This window comes from Echinops telfairi, unplaced genomic scaffold (genome assembly GCF_000313985.2).
Source record: "Echinops telfairi isolate 266 unplaced genomic scaffold, ASM31398v2 ScPeMD7_3;HRSCAF=10, whole genome shotgun sequence".
Taxonomy (NCBI): Eukaryota; Metazoa; Chordata; class Mammalia; order Afrosoricida; family Tenrecidae; genus Echinops; species Echinops telfairi.
Window position 1 is genome coordinate 41,478,431 of NW_022103899.1, and position 19,825 is coordinate 41,498,255.

The 19,825-nt window shown below is 42.3% G+C and overlaps 1 protein-coding gene across 1 annotated transcript in view; it reads right to left on the reverse strand.

Moving 5' to 3' along the window:
- FN1 (fibronectin 1) overlaps window positions 1-19,825 on the reverse strand; it is a 98,167-nt gene that overhangs the window by 38,723 nt on the left and 39,619 nt on the right. Inside the window, exons 12-21 of the mRNA XM_045296848.1 lie at window positions 19,627-19,755; window positions 17,574-17,717; window positions 13,265-13,386; window positions 9,665-9,845; window positions 9,311-9,487; window positions 7,753-7,881; window positions 7,558-7,647; window positions 6,124-6,318; window positions 4,882-5,154; window positions 2,775-3,041 (exon numbers count right to left, since the gene is read on the reverse strand). Of these exons, the coding sequence (XP_045152783.1) occupies window positions 2,775-3,041; window positions 4,882-5,154; window positions 6,124-6,318; window positions 7,558-7,647; window positions 7,753-7,881; window positions 9,311-9,487; window positions 9,665-9,845; window positions 13,265-13,386; window positions 17,574-17,717; window positions 19,627-19,755 (1,707 nt within the window). The remainder of the gene's footprint in view (window positions 1-2,774; window positions 3,042-4,881; window positions 5,155-6,123; window positions 6,319-7,557; window positions 7,648-7,752; window positions 7,882-9,310; window positions 9,488-9,664; window positions 9,846-13,264; window positions 13,387-17,573; window positions 17,718-19,626; window positions 19,756-19,825) is intronic.

Below are 19,825 nucleotides of genomic sequence, written 5' to 3' on the forward strand. Positions count from 1 at the left end.
GGGCTGAGTGGTGCCTTCAAGTCATGTAGCACTGGGCTGCTTTGCCCAAATGCCCAGACCACGCCTGTGTGACAATGCTGACCATCTGAGAGAAACAATGCAGGGAGCAATGAGTTCCTTTTGCCCAACATGTGGGGAAGCCACAACCTTTTAACAAATAATATTCTCCTCAGCTGCCCGGGGCTTTAGCACTGGTTATTTCCTATTGCTTGAGCCAACCAGCGAGACTCTGCAAATTTAAAATGATGTTCTCTGCCTGGGAAGACCATTACAGGAAAATCTCCAAACCACAAACCCACAAACTGATGTCAAACTAAGCATATGACTATAAGGATGAGCTATGGCTTTTGGCAGCTCTTGCTAGGTGAAGAACCGTCTAGCTCTAGCTAGTAAAAAAAATAACAATTAGCCCTATTTATAAAGCAGTAAGCTGATTTTTTCTCATAAACAACCTCCCTCCTGTCCCTCTTCCCTATCACATTGGCTCTGAAGACTTCAGCACAGGTTATAAAAGCCAGAAAAGTTATTCCCAGAATTCAGCCTGGTAAGGCAGTAAAAAGTGATAGAAACGTAAAACAATGAAAAAACATGCAGCTCCCCTGATGTCTGCAACCTAAAGGAGGGCTTGAAGCTTAAATGAAGTGCTAGAACTCCCTGAATATGTCGGGTTATTTAGATCTCAGCGTAGTTGAGCTGTTTCCTTAATCATTCTTTCCTGAGTCAAACAACACGTATGCAATACATATCTTTTTGAAAATAGACTAGGTACAAGGCACTGTGCTAACTTCAACCTAATAAAACTAGTTCTGATGATCGTTACTTTAATTCAAAGATAGTTATAGTTGCACAAGCACATTTTCTACAATATAAAAAAGCATATTCAACACTACAATGTCTACAAAGAACCTGGCTTCACCCCTTTCTATTGTTAGCATCCATAGGTGATCTTTTTTTACTTCTGTTACTCAACAGTACAACCTGCATCAAAGATGTCTTATGTTAAACCCACTGCCACTGAGTTGATTTAAATTCGTAGTGACCCCACAAGACAGAGCAGAACTGATCCACAGGGTTCCCCAATCTGTAAATCTTGACCGGAGCAGACAGCCTCATCTTTCTCCCACAGACAGGCTGGTGGATTTGAACTACGAATCTTGAGGTTAGTTGTCTGCTTAATCTACTGTGCTACCAGGAGTTCTTGCTTTATGTTAAGGTATTAAAACAAAAAACCTAACAACTATATAACTATGTTTGGTAAAACTTTACACCCACTAAAAGGTTACATTTATTGAAATCTCCATTATAATGCAGTGATGGGCATATATAAGAAATACATTTTTATTAAAAAAAATACAAAGACATTGGTCTCATATTAATAGGTTTTTAGAATATCTTAACGCTAAAGTACCTAAAATTTCAAGTTTTTAATGTAAACTTTCTTAGACATTAAAGGCATATTTGATTTGCCTCTGATTAAAAATTAGTTTAAACAAATTTAATTAAGAAATGCCTTCATTGGCAAACTTCATGCAGGGAATTTAAGTAGAATTATTTTTTAAATAAATGTGACTTCTTACAAATGAAAGATTAGTTTTAAAAACCCCATGAATCTCATACATTCATGTACTGAATGCCTTTGAACATATATTTTCATGTTAATCAAGTGTAAGATTTGATGAGAGCTTTTAGAAAATGACAAGCCCTAGTTGACAGTTGCAGTCCAGGCTGGAAAAAGTGTTTCTATTAGGCATTTCTGGAATTCCAGGTGTGGAGTTCAAAATAGCAGATCACGTTCCGCTCGAAATACGAGGTCTCATAATTCTTGGTAATGGAAATGTGAATGAACACTCTAGGAAGCTGCTTGTAAATACAGACCTTTACTGAGATATGTATGAGCTTAAAGACCACTTTCTCAGAAATATTGGGCAAAAGGAAAGACATGACCCAGAAGTATTGTCAGTGTTTTCCTCTCTGAGGAATTGTAGAGTCATTTAAGAAAACGGTGCGTATGTGGAGGGGGAAGGGAGCTGGTCTGTACTCCATGTAAGTGCTTTCCTCTGCAGCTTGGCTCAACATTCCCTAAGTCATGGCCTAGTTCGTGTTTTCTCCCTCGGTTTGCAGCCATTCCATAGATGCTCTTTGTCTTACACTCCATGCCTATCTCCTGAGGCTCAAATGAGTAAGCTGTAGGCACAGGTGCTGATTTTTGTCTCAAACATTCCCAAACATATTTGGTCTACCACCCACTTTTCAGGGAAAAAAATTACTCAGAGCCCCCACCTAGTCATGAACAGCTTTTCCATGACAGCCCATAGTCTAGGAGAAAGGGTTAGCTGGCTGCTTCCTGCATTCCTATCTTACCACCCACGTTGGGAAACATTTCTTTATCGATTATTTGGGAAACTCATTTAATACACAGAATCTTATTTTCAAAAATCTAGATACTTTAAATTTATGGTACGGGTCAATGTACTGACCTCAAAGTACACCAAGAACTTAACAAGGTATAAAACACTGCTTCCTTCATCGATAAAGCCTGGCCTCAAATAAACTCTCCACGGAACTAACGAGCATGCTTCGTTATTTATGCTCCAGCACAGACGCCTCATCTTGTGTGCCAGTAACAGATAACTGGGAGGCCACCATCGAGTTTTACGGGGGAGTACAGCTTTCCATCATGTAATACATTTTTCAAGCTAACTTTTCATGAAGAATACACATTTAGTCGGGAGTGTCTGGCATTACCAAGCAGTAACACGTAAATGTCAACTTACGAGTAGTAAAGACTCCGGTGGCTTGGGGGCTCTGCTGGTTGCCTTTGACAGCTACAAGGTTTACCGTGTACTCGGTGCCAGGCTGCAGATTCCTCAGTGGGTACTGCCTGGCTGACGGGCCCACCTTGTACTGGTTGGGTTGGCCTCCCCGAGTCTGGCCCAAGGTCAGTCTGTATCCAGTTATCTGCGCCCGTGGTGGGATCCATTTTACCAGGACACTTGAGTCCGTTTCATTGGTAAATTCAAGGTGAGTGGGAGCATCCAGTTCTAGAAATAAAGGATAAAGCACGGCAAGAATGATTCGGCTCAGTAATTAGGGCACCGGAATCCTCAAGTTTGACGGCATTTTCTAAGTGTTCCCTCCTCCAGGTTAAAGGCCAGTGAAAGTTAAAGACCAGGAAAGGTGAGCCATGATGAAATTGAGAGCCTCATAGAATTTTGCTAGAACTCTGTATCAATCAGGAGAACCCTCTGAGCCATTTTGCTTGACTAGGGTCCTTTAAAAAGTCTAATCTTCCAGGATGACTTTCCCACCATTCCTGAGAAATTATTCTTACACTTTAGCAAGAACCTTGTAAACAAATAACAGACTTGCTCTGCTCTGAACCAAATAGGTTAAGAGGCCCACACCCACTGAACAGAGAGCCCAAGGAGTGTGACTAGCTCCACTCGGAATGAAAGGGATATTGTGGAATGAGCGAACCTTTGCTTCGAGAAGTGAACGTTGCCTTCACATGACTCAGATTTGTTGTTTGTTGTCCTTGACTTGAGTCCAATTTGTGGTTCCTCAAATGTGCAGTCGAACTGCAATCCACAGCGATCCCAGATCCCCAGGCCTCACTGCCCCCATCCCCAAGCACCTCAGGGACAGTCTGAATCGTTAACCTTTGGGTAATTAGTCCAATATTTAACCGGTTGTGCCACCCGGGGACTCAGGTTAGACAATGATTTTTAACCTATTCTGAAATTCAGTTCCATGTAGGCACTAATCAGCGGGACGATCAGAAAGAATGTCAAGAGGAGGTTTTCTTCTTGAGTCTGCTACCTAGCAGTTTCCCTGCAGGAATTTAAAACGTGGCTCAGAAAACGCTCAAGATGTACTCTAGGATAAGAATCGAGACCATCAGATCCAGCTCCGCCACTTCCTCGCTCTCTGACCTGAGGCAAGTGGCAGACATTTTCAATAAGCTCCCATTTCTTCACCTATCCACTAGAGATAATAAATAATATGACCCACCCGGTCAAAATGAGAATGAAATAAAAACAATTCATCTAAGAACCTGATGCCTAATAAACCCTAAATCTTTCAGCAATTATTACTCATGAACAAGTGTAATGTGCCAAGTTAGGAACCAGAAATTTAATTTTTGTATAAGATAGACTTATGTCTCTATAAGCAGAGAAAATTAGTTTCTCTTCACTTTTCTCTTAGTGCCTTCCCCTTCTAGGTATATTGTAGAAATGAAGTGGTTCCCACTCAACCTTCCTGGCCTGTTTTATTGGTTCCCTTTTAGCCAACCTGCAGATGTTATTTCACACTTAACTTTGCTACTGTGCACTACACATTTTCTTCTTAGCTGAGTGCTTTTCTATTTCTTAGACATAAACCACCCCAGCCAACTGTCAGTCTGTCCCACTGTGGTGGCTTGGTGCAGCTAAGATGCGGAAAGCTGTGCCACTGGTATTTCAAAGAGCAGCAGGCTCCCTGCTGGTGGACAGGCTGGAGTAGAGCTCCGGACTAAGACAGTGCAGGCAGGAAGGAAGGCCCAACCATCTTCTTCTGGAAATTGCTCAGTGCAAACCCTTTGGGCCACCAAGGAAGTGTCTGACATGGAGCTGGGAGATGAGCCCCTCAGTTGGAAGGCGAGCACAATGTACAAGAGCATCAACCATCGATTTGAGGATAACGTCACAAAGACCGTGAAGGCGAGGCAGGGCTGGGAAGCATCTCATTCTGCTCTGCGTGGGGTTGCCAGGAGTGGGAGCCACGGCAGAGGAAACTGACACCAAGATGCAGACCCAGGAGTTGCTGTCTGGTGCCTACATATCCCCGGTTGGATGGGCAGGTGGAGGAGTTGAGGGGAGAGGTAAAGTCAATAGGACTTACTGGTCGTCTGTTGGGCAGTCAGAGGCTTGCTCTCCCTGCCTTGATTCACCGCAAAGACTTTGAAGTAATAGGTGACCCCAGGGGACAGATCGTTGACCTCAGCAAAGGTGCTCCTGCTGATAGGGAGCCGTTGCCCATGTTGCCCAGGGAGATCGGTGGGGATCACCTCCACGCGATAGCCAGTCACCGTGCTCGGTGGGGGTGTCCACATAATGGTGACCTTCACGTCTGTCACTTCCACAAACTGCAGGTCCTGGGGAGGGGGGACTTGACCTGCCAGACAAGAGATAATCACTCATCATTCTGACGGAAGCTTATTTTTGAAAAGCCAGTGTCCTGGATGTGTTAGCCAGTTCAGAGTCTCCGTTCCAGGAAAATGCTACATTGTGTATCTTAACCACAGAGCATGCTTCATGTCCTTCATTTCTGTAGCTCCAATCACACAGCTTTGACATTTGGACTCGGAATATATAGGGAAACAGATGAACTTTCAGCATATACAGTGTCATGTCTAGAAAAGCAAAAAACCAAACTCACTGCCACGGAGTGGCTGCATCTCACAGCGACCTTATAGGACAGGTGGACCTGCCCCTGTGAGTTTCCAAGAGTACAACTCTTTACGGGAGTAGAAAGCCTTGTCTTTTCCTGAGGAGCAGCTGGTGGTTTTGAACTTCTGCCCTCGTGGTTGGCAGCCCCTAGACTTAACCACTGTGCTACCAGAGCCCTAAAGGAGCTCAAGAAAAGGCCATTTCAACGACTCCAGGAAAGGATGTCGTGGTTTATCATTTCAAGGACATATTTTGTAACACTGAAGACCAACCGAGGAAAGGAAGTTTACATCTCTGGGGACACAGAATGACGCCTCCATGTGAAGCATGTTCAATCAGGAAGACCACCAGCTGGTTTGGATGAGTTACTTCATGTCAGCAGAGTTCATACATTTAGTGATCAAGTAATCTGGAAGATTCTTTGCATACAGGAAATGTGGACATGGAGACAAAATAACATTTCTTAGGTACACAATAATTTCATCTTTCATCCAGGTCTTTCCTTATAAACAAATATAAGGTTTGCCCCTAAAGAGAACTTAAAGAGGTAAGATAAGGACTAGTCAACACATTTTTAATTGCTGTTAAATTATAGCTCACACAACGTTTGTCCATTCAGCTTTTTTCCCATTAGGTAATTCAATGAGAGCCATTCATTCCACCAGTGACAGAAGTGGTTGGGGTGCTTTGCTACCTGCACGTGGGATCCCAGTGGTTTCCTGTTGGATGAACACCGGAGTACTTTCTTGATTTTCTTCCACGGCGTAGATAGTGATGTTATACTGAATACCAGGCTCCAAGTCACTGAGGGTGACGGAACTGGCCGTGTCAGGGAGGTTCAGCTCTGTGCTGCTCCCTTCAATTGATGGTGAATAGACGATGCGGTAGCCTGCAGATCAACGAGGGGAAAAGAGAGATACAGCGCTTCATGAAACAAATTAAAAAAAAAAATCATAGATCCCATCAGTTCTAGCTAACTTCAGCCCTTGCTAACGAGGAAAGAACTGGTGATTCTGGAGACTTTGTTCATGGTGTCAGTTCTTAAAATAACGATAAATGTAAGAATGGCCAAGCAAATCATTTTAACAACAAATATAATCCCTGGAGATCCAAGATCCTGAATGAGTGCTGACAGGAAAAGCTATCTGGTGAGCAGATTCATGCTAACTGATGTGAACTCTTTGAGCTCCGGGCAATGAGAGCCAGTAAGGAAGGAGCCATGTGAGTGCTCTTTCCTCCGCTGCTAAGACGAAGCAGTTGGGTTCACGAGCAAAGCGAGTGCACTCGCTCTCGAAGAGCAACACTAACCACAAGGCTGTCAGGAAAATGATTTCTGGTCGATGCATACAGGGCATAGCCACCACCCATCCGTTCATTAATTGCATCTTCTAGAACAGTGGTTTCCAACCTTCCTAATGCCACGCCCCTTGAATACAGTTCCTCATGGTCCTCGTGTTGTGGTGACCCCCAGCCATAAAATTATTTTCATTGCTTCTTCATCACTGTAATTTTGCTACTGTTATGAATTGGGCGACCCCCGTGAAAGGGCATTCGAACCCCCTTAAGGGGTCGAGACCCACAGGTTGAGAACCGCTGTTCTAGAATGTCGTCGAGGTTTCAGCCGTGTGTCCAGACTAAGATGGTCTAGGAGATGGACCCCTAAAGGTCAGTCAATGAGACTCCTGGGCATCACAATGCTCTGGTCCCCAAGGGACCACTGGGCTGACGGTGCAGGACCAGGAAGTCATTTTGTTCTGTTAGCTGCCGTGAGTCAGCAGCTAACAGTCACAGTTCTGCTTCAATGGCAGGTCTGGTTTCACAAGTCAATGAGCTACCTTTTGAGACTCTGGGTCTCCTGCCCTGTGTGCCTGTGTGGGCTCATGAGTAAAATCGATTCAAAGGGGGTGTGCCACAGGATTGTAGGGCTGTAGACTTAATATAATCACATTGTTCATTAATATCTCTCTCTCTCTCACACACACACACACACACACACAATTCCTTATCCTAGTCTAATCATTACGTGGGAGATCTTAAGTGATCCATTAGTCCACACATCAGAATCAGCTCCCTCACCGCCCATCCCATCAACATCAACATGGCATCCGCAAGAGAGACGCAGACTGACCTGTAATGGGTGCCTGAGGCCGGCTCCAGTGCATCACAATGGAGGTATCGTTCACCTGACCCACAGAAGGCTCAGGAGGTGCGTCAGGAGCTAAAGAAGAAAGAAAGGGAAAGGTGAGGAGACCAGACAGGAACCCTTTGAAGACCTGCGTTCTCTCGAAAAACCGTCTTCAGAGAACACGCAGCACACGTGTACCTGTTGTCTGTGAGGTAGACAGGATCAAACTCTGCTCCCCTTCTTCAGAGATCTGATAGACATTGACGATGTACTTCCGGCCAGGGAGCAGGTCGGGGATGTTCACAGAAGTGGCGGTGCTTGGTAGATCTTGAAAAGAGAAAGGAAAGATTACCAACGACCCTGTTTCCCCGAAAATAAGAGGGTCTTATATTAATTTTTGCTCCCAAAGATGCACTAGGTCGTATTTTCAGGGGATATCTTATTTTTCATGAAGAAGAATACGGTACACATTTATTGTTTTATTAAAAGAGACCTCGCACTTCCTGTCTGCTCCGGCTGCTCTGCGGCCAACAGTGAGCTTTGCAGCGGCACCCGGCGCTACAGTCCAGAGTTACGGTAGCTTCGGGGGGCCTTGTTTTCGGGGGGGGGGTGCCTTATATTTCAGTGAGAGGCAAACTGTAAGTAGGTCTTATTTTCTGGCAATGTCTTACTTTCAGGGAAACATGGTAGAATTAATCAGCCAGTCAAAAGCCTCCACAGCCTACAAGATGGATTATTTAAAAAACTCTATGTTCATACCAAACCCCTGACTTTCGAGTTAATACTAACTCATCGTAGGATGGAATAAAATTATCCCACAGGATTTCCAATCAGGGATAGGTACTTCCTAGCCTAAGGCCATATAAGGCCTGCAAAATCTTAAGTACCAACTGACATCCCATGCGTCACCAAAGAGAAGCAGTTCCAGGCATCACATTAGGAGTGAGCTAATTAGATGTCTGACCAGTATGGCCTGCAAATGATGCTATAAACATCCTTTTGGTCCTATGCAGAAAAAAGGTTCCCCATCCCTCCTCTAAATCTTTACAGACGAAGTGTTTCATATAATTTTCCAGCAGAGTGGCGGTTCAGTACTCAACCACAGTTTCTCCAGGGCTCTCATCCCATCTGTCCATAAACCAAACCAAAGCAAACCCCCTGCCACTGTGTCACTTTCCAGCTCGGTGACTCTATAGGACAGAGTAGACCTGCTCCTCTGAGTTTCCAAGACCGTAGATCTTTGACTGAGTGTTGGTCATATGGGTTTATTTTACATAAAAATTCATCAAGCTGCATCCTATGTGTTGTGCCTACTTTCCAGTACTTACATTTTAATGAGGTTTTTTAAAAGGTTCCCTAACCATAAGGATTTGGAAAGCATGCACAAAAGTACGCTCTCCTACCACCACGGCAAAGAGGAAAAGGTCAGCTGCATCGTCCTACTGGCCACTGATTCTATAAAGGAAGTCGTTTTTGTTGGACGGACCTGAGCCCAGGCAAAGCCATGCTATGCTCACAGCAGGGGCCAAGCAGGGACCAAGAAAGGGCGGCTCAGGAAAAAACCACGGAATTCAGAAAAGGTCAGTCCCCTCCCTTCCACAGGCCTCCAGGCGTTACACACAGTCTGAACTGTGAAGTCGTTCCAAACCACTGTGCCCACCTTCCTGGATGCCCCTGCCCTCCCCAGCAACATCACCACCACCAAAGGTTTACCAACTCCCGCTCCCACCTGCAAGGCGCCACACACACAGCTTACCCAGGTACTGCGGCTCGTCTCCCTCCTCACTCAGCTCATATTCCACCCGGAATCCTGACACGGTGTCTGAAGCCGAGACCCACGAGACCACAAAGCTGCTGGCGGTGATTTCAGTCACAGATTCAGAAGTGGTCACATACGGAGAGAAGGGTGTCGTCTCTCCGGTCACCGTGTTGCCTAGAGAGCCGCAGAAAGGGAGAGGTGGGCTCTCGGCCATCAAGAACATTTACTATCCTCACCCGCAGAATGTTTTTAGGAAGGTGGGTGCTATTCACAGAAGAGGGTGGGTGACAAAGGAATGCACGCTCTGAAGAGAGAGCCAGGCTGGAGCAAACTCGAGATATGGGTACGTACTGGTCGTAGATGAGCTCGTGCTGGTGGTGGTGAAGTCAAAGCGTGTGACATCCTGTTGGCCATACTTCTGGACACTGATGAGCTGTCCCTCGTAGATTACACCTGGCCTCAGACCTTTGATGACGTAGGAGTTTAAGTGGCCAGGAATGGTCGCCTCCTTCCAACGGGTTTGTGTATTTTTCTAAACATTTAAAATAGAAAATGATTCTTTTGAATCCCACATAATTCAGAGATGTAATTTAGTTGTCTTCAAAGAAGAGTGAGGAAACTGGGAGACTTCTTTTTGTAGGAAAATCATGGGGACATGGGAATTGGGCCTGTAACAGGGTTTTATAAATATTAATCCCAAAACTCTGTCTTTGAATTGGTTCTGACTCAGAGTGACACTATAGGACACAGTAGAACTGCCCCACTGGATTTCTAAGATTAACTGTTTAATTAAAAAAAAAGTTTCATGAGCATATAATTCACCTATCATACAATTCAATTGTTCTATCTTGTTAAAAGTTACACAACCATCACCACAATCAATTTTGGAACATTTTCTAATGTCTAGTACTCATTGTTATTAGCTCCCCTTTTTCCCTACATCCCTTGCCATACCCCTAAGACACCATTCATCCAGTGACTGTCTATGAATCGATTGATCCTAGATTCCATATACAGAAAAACATATCAAAAACAAACAAAAACCCAACAATAACAAAGTAAGAGAAAAATGTCGATCAAGAGGACAGAAGAAAACATTAAAAACTAGAACATAATTACAATGGATAAAAAGGGAGACAGACAAAATTATAAGGTGTTAAATTTTAACCTAACTGCACCTGCAATAATTCACTTCCAAAACACACTGCATAATAGCAAGGCTATTCACATCTCTGTTGTGTGGACAAGGGGAGTCACCAAAGACTTAATCCATGTGTATTTCCCCTTCATTTTTTTTTTTTAACCCGGAACAACTTTAAAACGGGTCAAAAAGGAGATCAAATGATAATACATTTTAACTAGCATCACTCATCGGCCATAATTGACTTTACAACGCGGTCTGATAACAAAGCTATTCACTTGCCAAAGGCTTAATCCATGTGTGAGCCCTGCAAACGAATTATGGAATTCCACTATCATCAGTAGTCTTACACAAATCCAGCGTTCAGATTTCATCTCTGATACTATTCCCTCCTTTGGACTTGGATTTTATTATTGCCAATCCTCGGATCACACGGATGTGCTTCTTCCACGAGGATATGGTTGAAGCCTCACTCAGATGGCTGCTTGTTTGAAGACTAGACTTTAAGCAAAGACGCACTCTTTACGGGAACAGAAAGCCTCATCTTTCTCCTGCTTTCCATGAACAGTCATTGGTCATGCTAAGTATTAATTATTATTCTTACTACAATGAATATGTATTGAGAGCTCACCATGTGCCACCCTGTGCTGTTTTATAAGCATTTTCCCACTTAAAATTCATCTTCCCACTGAGGCAAATATATTATTGCTCCATTTTGCAGGTGAAGAAACTGACATAAGTTGATATTTCTAAAGTTACAGTATGCTGGCAGTGGGTGCCTCCTTTTTTGCCAAATCATTAATATCAGTAACTTAATACGATAAACCTAAATCTCCTCTTTCCCAACTCTTTTCATGTCTACCATGAACAGAGATCTATTCCTGTTGGGAGCAGAACAAGGCCACCTATCCAGTCTTTCACTTCAGAGTAATACAGGCCAAGTTCCTGGTCGGATAATTCAAAGGCATCAGCTTGCTTTGTGAATCAGTTCCTGAGACTATCACATGCAAAGTTCAACTGCTCTGGCTGTGTGACTCATTCTTGACCCCATGAGAAGTGGCTAACCAACTTTGGGCAAGACTAAAGAAGAAGGTTTCTGTTTATTTAATCTTTTGCTTCTAGTTTACATTATATTTTGATCGACTTCATTAATATGTCATGAATAATAAAACTCACTGTAATCAAGTGTGTGGAAGGGAAATGTCCTTAGCTCAAACAAGAGGAGAGTCTTCTAAGCATAAATAGTGTAAACCAAAATATATTTTCAATTCCCAATGATTTTTTTTAAAAACATATGAGTCGGCATTGACATGACGGCGGTGAGCTTGGTTTTGGTTTAATCAACCAGTTGCTCAGTAACTGAAATATTCAAGGGCCCATCTACATATTTGAACTAAGTGTTAGTGGTCCCAGTATTCTTCAAATTGGAATTTTAACTCGAGTCCAATACGAGAAGAGATCTTGAAATTAGTCATTACAATGCGCTCAGATTCAGTGGTCATCTGCACATCTTATTAAATGTGAACTCTTTGGGTTAGTTATGAACTAGAAATACTAGAAAATAAACATACATCAAGGGAAAATGAATACTTTCAATTGTTAAAAATCTCAAAGAAATCCTGTGCTTTGAAGATTTCCAGTTCAGTGATGAAGTGCTTGACTGCTAACTGAAAGGTTGTTGGTTCAAACCCACTGGGAGCTCTGCAGGAGACTAGACCTGGCAATCTGTTCCCGGAAAGACTCTGACTGAGAAAACCCTACGGGGCCAGTTCCTCTCTCTCACACGTGGTCAGCATGAGTCAAGTGGGGTTCAACAGTACCTCACAACATCACAATCTCACAACACATCAGGGATAATGCTCCCAATTATAATGGTCCCCCAAATACTTCAAAGTTAAGTTTACAGTAAAAACAAGCTGATGAGGAGACAAAAAGCTGATAAACGAAGAGGCACCTGAAAGAAAACTACCAGCTATGCAAAATCTGCAAACAACGACTCACACTGTATCACAGACATGGCCGAAGAAGCACGGTTCTGATACCTGAATTTTCCCTAGACTGTGTGGACAAGGGCATGGTTTGTCAGCATTGAAAACTTTTAAAATGCTGTCCTCCAATAGCTGTGATCAAAAGTGGCCATCTCCTGCCTGTGTTAAAAATATTGTTTCTACATAATGAGGCATGATTCGGGGGATCCAACAGGTTGAGATGGGAAGGGTAAGAGAAACGAAAACTTAAAAGACACAGGACAGCAGCCTCCTTAATAAGATTTCTTCATTTTCTAGACACTTAATAGAAAATCACAAGGCTCATTCTTTAAAGAAACCGATTATTCTCTCATCCATGCTTTCTTCTCCCCACCTCTTCTCCATGTACCTAAAGAACTCTATTTCAAAAGGATCAAAAATGAGGTTTTATAGAACAACCACTGCAAAAAGTGAGTCGAATGACAGAGATATCAATTCAATTTTTTAATTTTCAAATCGTGGAAAGGATTTCCTTCAATAGGATTGCAAGCTATAAAAAATCCTTAGTGTTTCATCCCATGAGGTGAAAGAATAATGGTACACATCATTATCTCTAAGTCCATTTTTAAAAAGATCTTTCTTTGGTAAAGAGCAAAAGTCTTCTAAGTGCTGAAACAGCTAAATCAATGTTTATTAGATGGGCCATGTATTGGCTGGTCACCAAACAAGTATACCAGCTATATGAATGGCTGATCAGATCTATAGTCTAAAGCTGGATTAAAAAAAAAATAGTCCTTAAGGTTACTACGTTTACCAACAGTGTCTCCTGAGTGGGATACTCACGGGTTTCCACCTGAGAATGTACTTGGTAATATGAGATGATTCTGGTGCATTCCACTGGATGGGGTGAGAGTTGGGCTGACTGGGGCCCTCAGTGATGATTACTTGGATCGGACCAGTCGAGCCTGGAAACAGAGAAGCAGCAGTTGGTTATCTTGAGCACTTGTTCACTTCCCCTTGATGGCCACCTGAATTATGGCTGCTGAATTGTTGCCCTTCATGTGAGAAACGCAAGTAGCATTTGTGTACAGCAAACAAAATGAAAATGTTTGGAAAAAGACCCTTCCTCCTGCCCTCTTCTCCATTTTCAAAGTACGAATGATGAAAACAGAAAGAACCCACTCTAATACAAATAGTGCAATGCTGACTACGATTCTTCTCAAGGAAATTCTGGTTTGGGAAGACTTTCATCAAGAACCGAATCTGAGAATGAAACAACATTCCAAAGGCCACAGAGCAAGGTGTAAGACAAAATTATGAGTCAGGTAAAAATTTACACCCAAAGATCAAGGCAATTATTATGGACCTTTATCCATTTCCCAACAGTGTAAGCATCCGATCAGTTTGGGGGTAAATGATGATAGACGTCTACTTTGAAACAACACCACTGATTGGTCAAACAATTAATAGGTCAACTTTTTCTTTTTCAAAAGCAGTTCCCAACTGAAATGATATACTGGATTATATAGTAAATCCAATATTTCCACATCTTAATGTACATGGTTGTTACCAACATCATTTAAAGTATAATTGGATTTTTTTTTTTTTTAAGCAAAAAAACGAGAAGTGGACTCAATCTCTTAATAGTGTAGAATTCATTTAGGATAATAATGCAATAGCTGGAAAATTCATGCTTTCAGAACAGAAGACTGCCTTTTATCTAAACATGGTCTTTTTTCTCATAGCAACCAAACTTCCAACTTACTAGAAATAAAAATAAAGCTCTTTGAAATAATCTCCCAGGAATTTCTGTCAAATAGAGCCAAATTTTACATTTTTAATAGAGCACACCACTCGATTACTAACAGATTGAAGTTTTCTGAGAGCTTTCAGAAAAAATTACATAGATTTTCAAACTAATTTATTATCTTAGCTATTAAATTCTCTTTGGAACCAAAGTTTTCTCTAGCAGAACAAATATATAACGTGCCTGTCTCTGTGAACACAAAAGCTCTAGAATAATAAATTCGTTTCTACATAGGGAATAATCCAAAGTAGGTAGGAGACTAACCGAAATATTCTTTGAATCTAAATTTCACTTAACACACACTTTTCCCCAGCTGCATGAATATCAAAATTCATGTATACAATTCCCACTTTTCCATTCTAATGCCGCACATACGGCACGGAACAGAGCAAGATGTTCTTGCTTTACTCAGTTGGCAGAAATCAATTTCATGTCCCTCTTTAAATCATCTCTTCCATCCCTGAGCTTTCTAATCAATGTTATGTTTTAAAGACATATATTAAGTCAAACTTAACAGAGATATAACTGTTTTAAGTACGTCCATGTGAATCAGCACATATGCAGGAATATTATTATGTATGGTCATTAGCATAAGGTTTTAAGAAATTGATCCTTTTAAGAGATCCTGCTCTAATTTCCTCAGGTAGAGAGAAACCGGATATATACCTCATTTAGTTTGTCAATCAGGATTTTGAGAGGAAAACGTTTACAATGATTAAATGCCTATTCAGTTTTTAAAATTCTACACAAAGGACCTTTCCTCTCCATTTGTAAATCTAATCATGCTCACATGTCCACACAGAGAGGAGTACAGGAGAGGGAAGAAAAAAAGAAAAAGAGTACTTCAAGGGGCACAGGTGTCACCGGGTGGCCCAAGGGACTGAAGAAGGCTGGCTGTGGGACCTCGCCCAGAGGTGGCTGGTGATCTGCTTTCTCAGAGGGCACAGCCTTGGAAACGCTGTAGAGCAGTTTTACTCTGCACGCGGGCCGCCATGATTTGAAACGGACCAGGCAGCAACTGGCTCAGCACTGGTTGTTTGTCTTTCGGCCATGCGTTTTAACCCAGTTAAAAATGATGATGCGGAATGCTGTAGGTTTCTGTTCTTAACAACTTTCAAGCACTGCAATTGGATGCTGTAAGATGCCCACCTTCGGGGAACTTTATTGAACAGTAATAAGGATGTCATGCAATTAGCACACTGTCACCCTAAGAGTGAAGAGACTCTGTCACTTGTAAGGTCACTTACATTCCTACTGTCACTTCATATAATCTGCCTTGCACTGTGTATAATTTAAAGGTCATTTGCTTCATTTAGATTGATATCTTTGATAATCCCTTTTGAGATAGCTTCACTGGTATAACTTTTAAAAATTAACCTAACTAGCAGATGCTAGCACTTACCATTATAAAATCTTTATAGTTTCACCTTGCGATGCCTCTCAATTTTAACCTGCATACTCCCTCTTACTCAAGGTGGTCAGAGTAATAATTACAGTGATTACATAAAGATTTGAAGCAATGTCTATACTTTTAAAATTAGGCAAAAACAAGACCAAAAGGAGTGATTCCAGTAACAGTGACCCTGGAGAAGTTAAACATTTATGAGTTTTTCAGCTCAGTTCTTTTTCCCTCTATTTAATTTGCTGAGAACTGTGCTTTCCTGGTTTGCTTATTGACAAACCAAATGCCTCTTATCTTCTGTTCGTTTGAACAACTCTACCAAGTCCTCTTTTGGAGGAACAAACAGGACAGGGCTCGGAGACAATCTATTGGTCACCGGTGGTTCCTTTATTCATCCCCCACTCTCAAAGTCCCACATGCTAGGCGGGACCCATTAAGCAAGTCAGATACACAGATAAGCAACCAAACCATGTATCTGAGAGCAAATGCCAATTCCGGATCCTCAAATCTCCTCTTAGCCCAGTGGCACTGTGTAAAAATGGGCGCTATGGATGGGTAAACTGAAAGCCCTGGGGGATGACTCGGATCCAGAGGGCCTCTACAGCATGTCCATCGAAAGGCTTCCAGCAAGCAGCATGCAGGTGGCATTGCTTTAAGGGGGAGTAGGGAAGAGAGTCTCTCTAAATCACGAGTTCATTGTCAACAAAGTGCCATGCTGTTAAAAATCATAAACATAGATATTGACCATCACTTCTTTAGAAGTTTCTAATTCTTTGGTTGCATCATTTAAAAAAAGAAAAACAGATTGTATACTTTTATGAGCTTATAGTATTTCTGCAGTCAAATCTAAGACAAATATTCTTACACTTAAAACATAATCATAAGTGCTTACGACACCAAGAAATTCAATTGAAAAGCCAGGCCAAACTGTTCGTGAGCCCGCAGAAGCACGGTCACCTTTAGCAGTCAGGGCGGTGCCTGAGGGTTGAGGGGAGCAGGAGTCACATTACTGGGCATTCACAGAAAGGGTGCATGAGGGCAGTGGGTGCTGAGGATCACAGCTTGTGAGATGGTTAACGCTGGGATGAACTCAGGGAGAATCAACCATAATTTCCCCATTTTGCAGATGAGGAAACAAAGAAGTGAGTCTCACATGTAACTCTGTAGCCAGGACCCTGCTTCACAATGTCTTTCATAAGTGGTCAATCGCTTATTCACTTTTATGACATTTTGGAGGGGCTTGGGTAATTCCATCTCAGTTCTCCATCTCTCAAAATCTCTTTCTATCTCTGAATACAGACTGCATTGCAAGTCTAAGCTAACTGACCTCTAGGACACGCTGCCCTTGGGTGGTTGTACAAAGATTGAGTAGATGCACGAATCAGACCTCCAGCTGAACTTCATTTTCTTAAAACGAATTAAAAACACCTATAGCTAGGCTTTATGTCCATGTAACCTGGACCAAAAAAATAAAAATAAAAAATCCAATACTAAGCATTTGTGGGTGTTTAAACTGTGGGGGGGCAGAGAACCGATCCAATTACTCAACTCTTGCCCAGTGTACTTTGTTCCAGATGCAACTGACGAAACAAATGGAAATTCCAATGATCAGGAAGGGTCTCGAATGGAGGTGACAATGAAGAAACACACGCATATCCTCTGCTGCTTCATGGAACTTTCTCTAAATGAAATTCGCCCTAGTAGTTTAACCGAACAGAATGTTCTTCAGTGTTAGAAACAAAATGACATGGTCTCCAGCCTCTGATTTGATTGTGGAGGAAGAAATGCCATGCTCGTTGAAAACCTGACTGGTTCTTCAACAGTGACAGGAGAAAGCAAGGAAGGGACAGGAGACTCCAAGTTCAGGATCACAGGATTGGCCAACAATGATCTGGCTCTGCTGATACCCCTGTGTGGACAGCTCTCAATTGGCAGCTACATACCTGGATAGGCCTGCAAAGGCTGGCAATGCCACTCTCCAATGCCGCGGCCATAGCAGTAGCACTGGTACCTGACACCATGCACGTGCTTCTCCCATGAGTCTCCAATTTGATAAAATGTCCGAGTTTCTGAATCCTGGCATTGATCTACAACGTACACAAGTAAAACATAACCACATGAGCAGCCTTGAAGATTTAGAGCTACAGAATTGATTGCTGGGTGCTAGAGCAGACATAGGCATCCTGGTGATGCAGTGAGTAAAACACTATGCCGCAAACTGCAAGGCCAGTTCAAACCCAGTAACCACCTGGTGGGAGAAAGAGGAGGCTGTCTGCTCCCATAAGGAGTCACGGCTTCGGAAACACTATGGAGCTAGCTGTATTTCTGTCCTGTGGTGTCACTCTGGGTCAGAGTTGATTTAGTGGCAGTGGGCAAAAACATTCATTAAGAATGTTTGAACAAAAACTTGTATCTCTCCTCGAAATACGGTGCAGTTGAAAAATGCATTTAATTCACATATATTCCTTATCTTACAGGGAAATTCGTATTTAAGAAAAATCTATTCATTTGAAGTGATATTTGTTTTCTAAAAAAGGCTAATATATAGTTCTCCAAATAAAAAATATAAATATTTTAATTTTAGTACACACATATATATATAAATATATGAAGAGACTTTACAACGTTCCAAGAATATTTCCATTATATTTTCTTACACTTATCTTTAAAAATCATTCTATTGGGGGCACTTACAGATATTATAACCATCCATTATCTTTTAATTCCATTTCCCCCACAAGCTTTTAGACGTCTTCTCAAACAGGAAGCAGCGGATCATTTCTAGACATGAATCCACTAGCATAACCAAGAGCTAAATCTCAATATGTTGAATTTGAGAGAAGGGTGAATCAGATACACTTGAACCCTTATAAATGCAGGTGGGTTTCAATTTTGATGTTAAGGATAAAATCCTAAAAGCATTTCATTTGTATCTACTAATGTGGTAGTAATTTTCAATCAAACTGAATGAACTAGATTTTAACAATGAGGAACTACTGAGCCACTTCTAAGAAAACCTCTCAGGCGTCTCCCCCAAGATTTGGCAATCTCAGGTCAAACAAACTGCTCTTATCAGGGGACAGGACTTGTTTTCTTAGTGGCCAAACTGCCTCTTTCAGTAGAAGACTATTAATGGATTACCTTACACTTCGGAGTTCTGGGAGCACAGCTCTTGTTAAGGCTCAACCTTCACTATTTGCTCAAATCTAGCATAAAGGGCAGCCAAGAAAAATAGAGCATTTTTGGAGGGAGGTATTTACTGGCAGAATCCTTTGCCACTGGTATTGCTCAGTCAGCAAAAGAAACTTCTCTTTCATAACATGAACTATCCTTAAGATTCAGAACCAAAGAACGAGCTCTATTCTCTTAAAATAAACCTATGTTGTTTTGGTCACCAAAATTCAACATAATAGATAGCTCCCCGCCCGCAAAAAAAGGTAAGCTCTCCGCGAGCCAAGTCTCTCTGTTGACTGATTCTGACTCCCGGCACCCATATAGGACAGAGTAGAACTGAAGGACAGGGTTTTCAAGATTCTGGAAGCAGCCAGCCTCCTCTTCTCACGTGGAGTGGCTGGTGGCTTTGAAGCACTAACCTTTCAGTTATCAGCCCCGCCCTTCACCACCTTCACCACTAGGATGTGTTTTGTGAGAGCAGGGATTTCTGCATTCTTAAGGTGATGTTTGTATCCCCAACACAAACTACCATGAATGCATGATAAAACCAGGGTGCTTCTAAAAGTTCAGGAAGCCAGAGAGTTACAAGATAATCTAATCGGTACTTGCTACATAAATGAGTAAGTCAACAAAAGGTGACAATCTTTATGAAGATTATAAGTTGGTCCCTGATTAGAAATAAGACTGCGAAACTCTCTGCAAGCCACAGGATCAGCCTGGAACCAACTGGAGACATGCAAAGCAAGTTGTTCTTGTAAGAAAACTGCTGCTAACAATTCTTAGTGTCCAACCCAATCCTGAGGGGGAAGAGCAGCCGCTCACCAATGGGGTCGCACTTCCATCTGCCTCGGCCCTGGCCGAAGCAGGTGCAGTTCAGCATGTGCCCCTCCTCGTGACGCTTGTGGAAGGTGTCGTTCACGTTGTAAGTGATGTCATCGACAATGCACTGATCTGTTGGGGAAGGGTGGAGAACATCGTCACGTTGCAGTGATGAGACAAAAGCCGATCCTCTCTTTCAAAG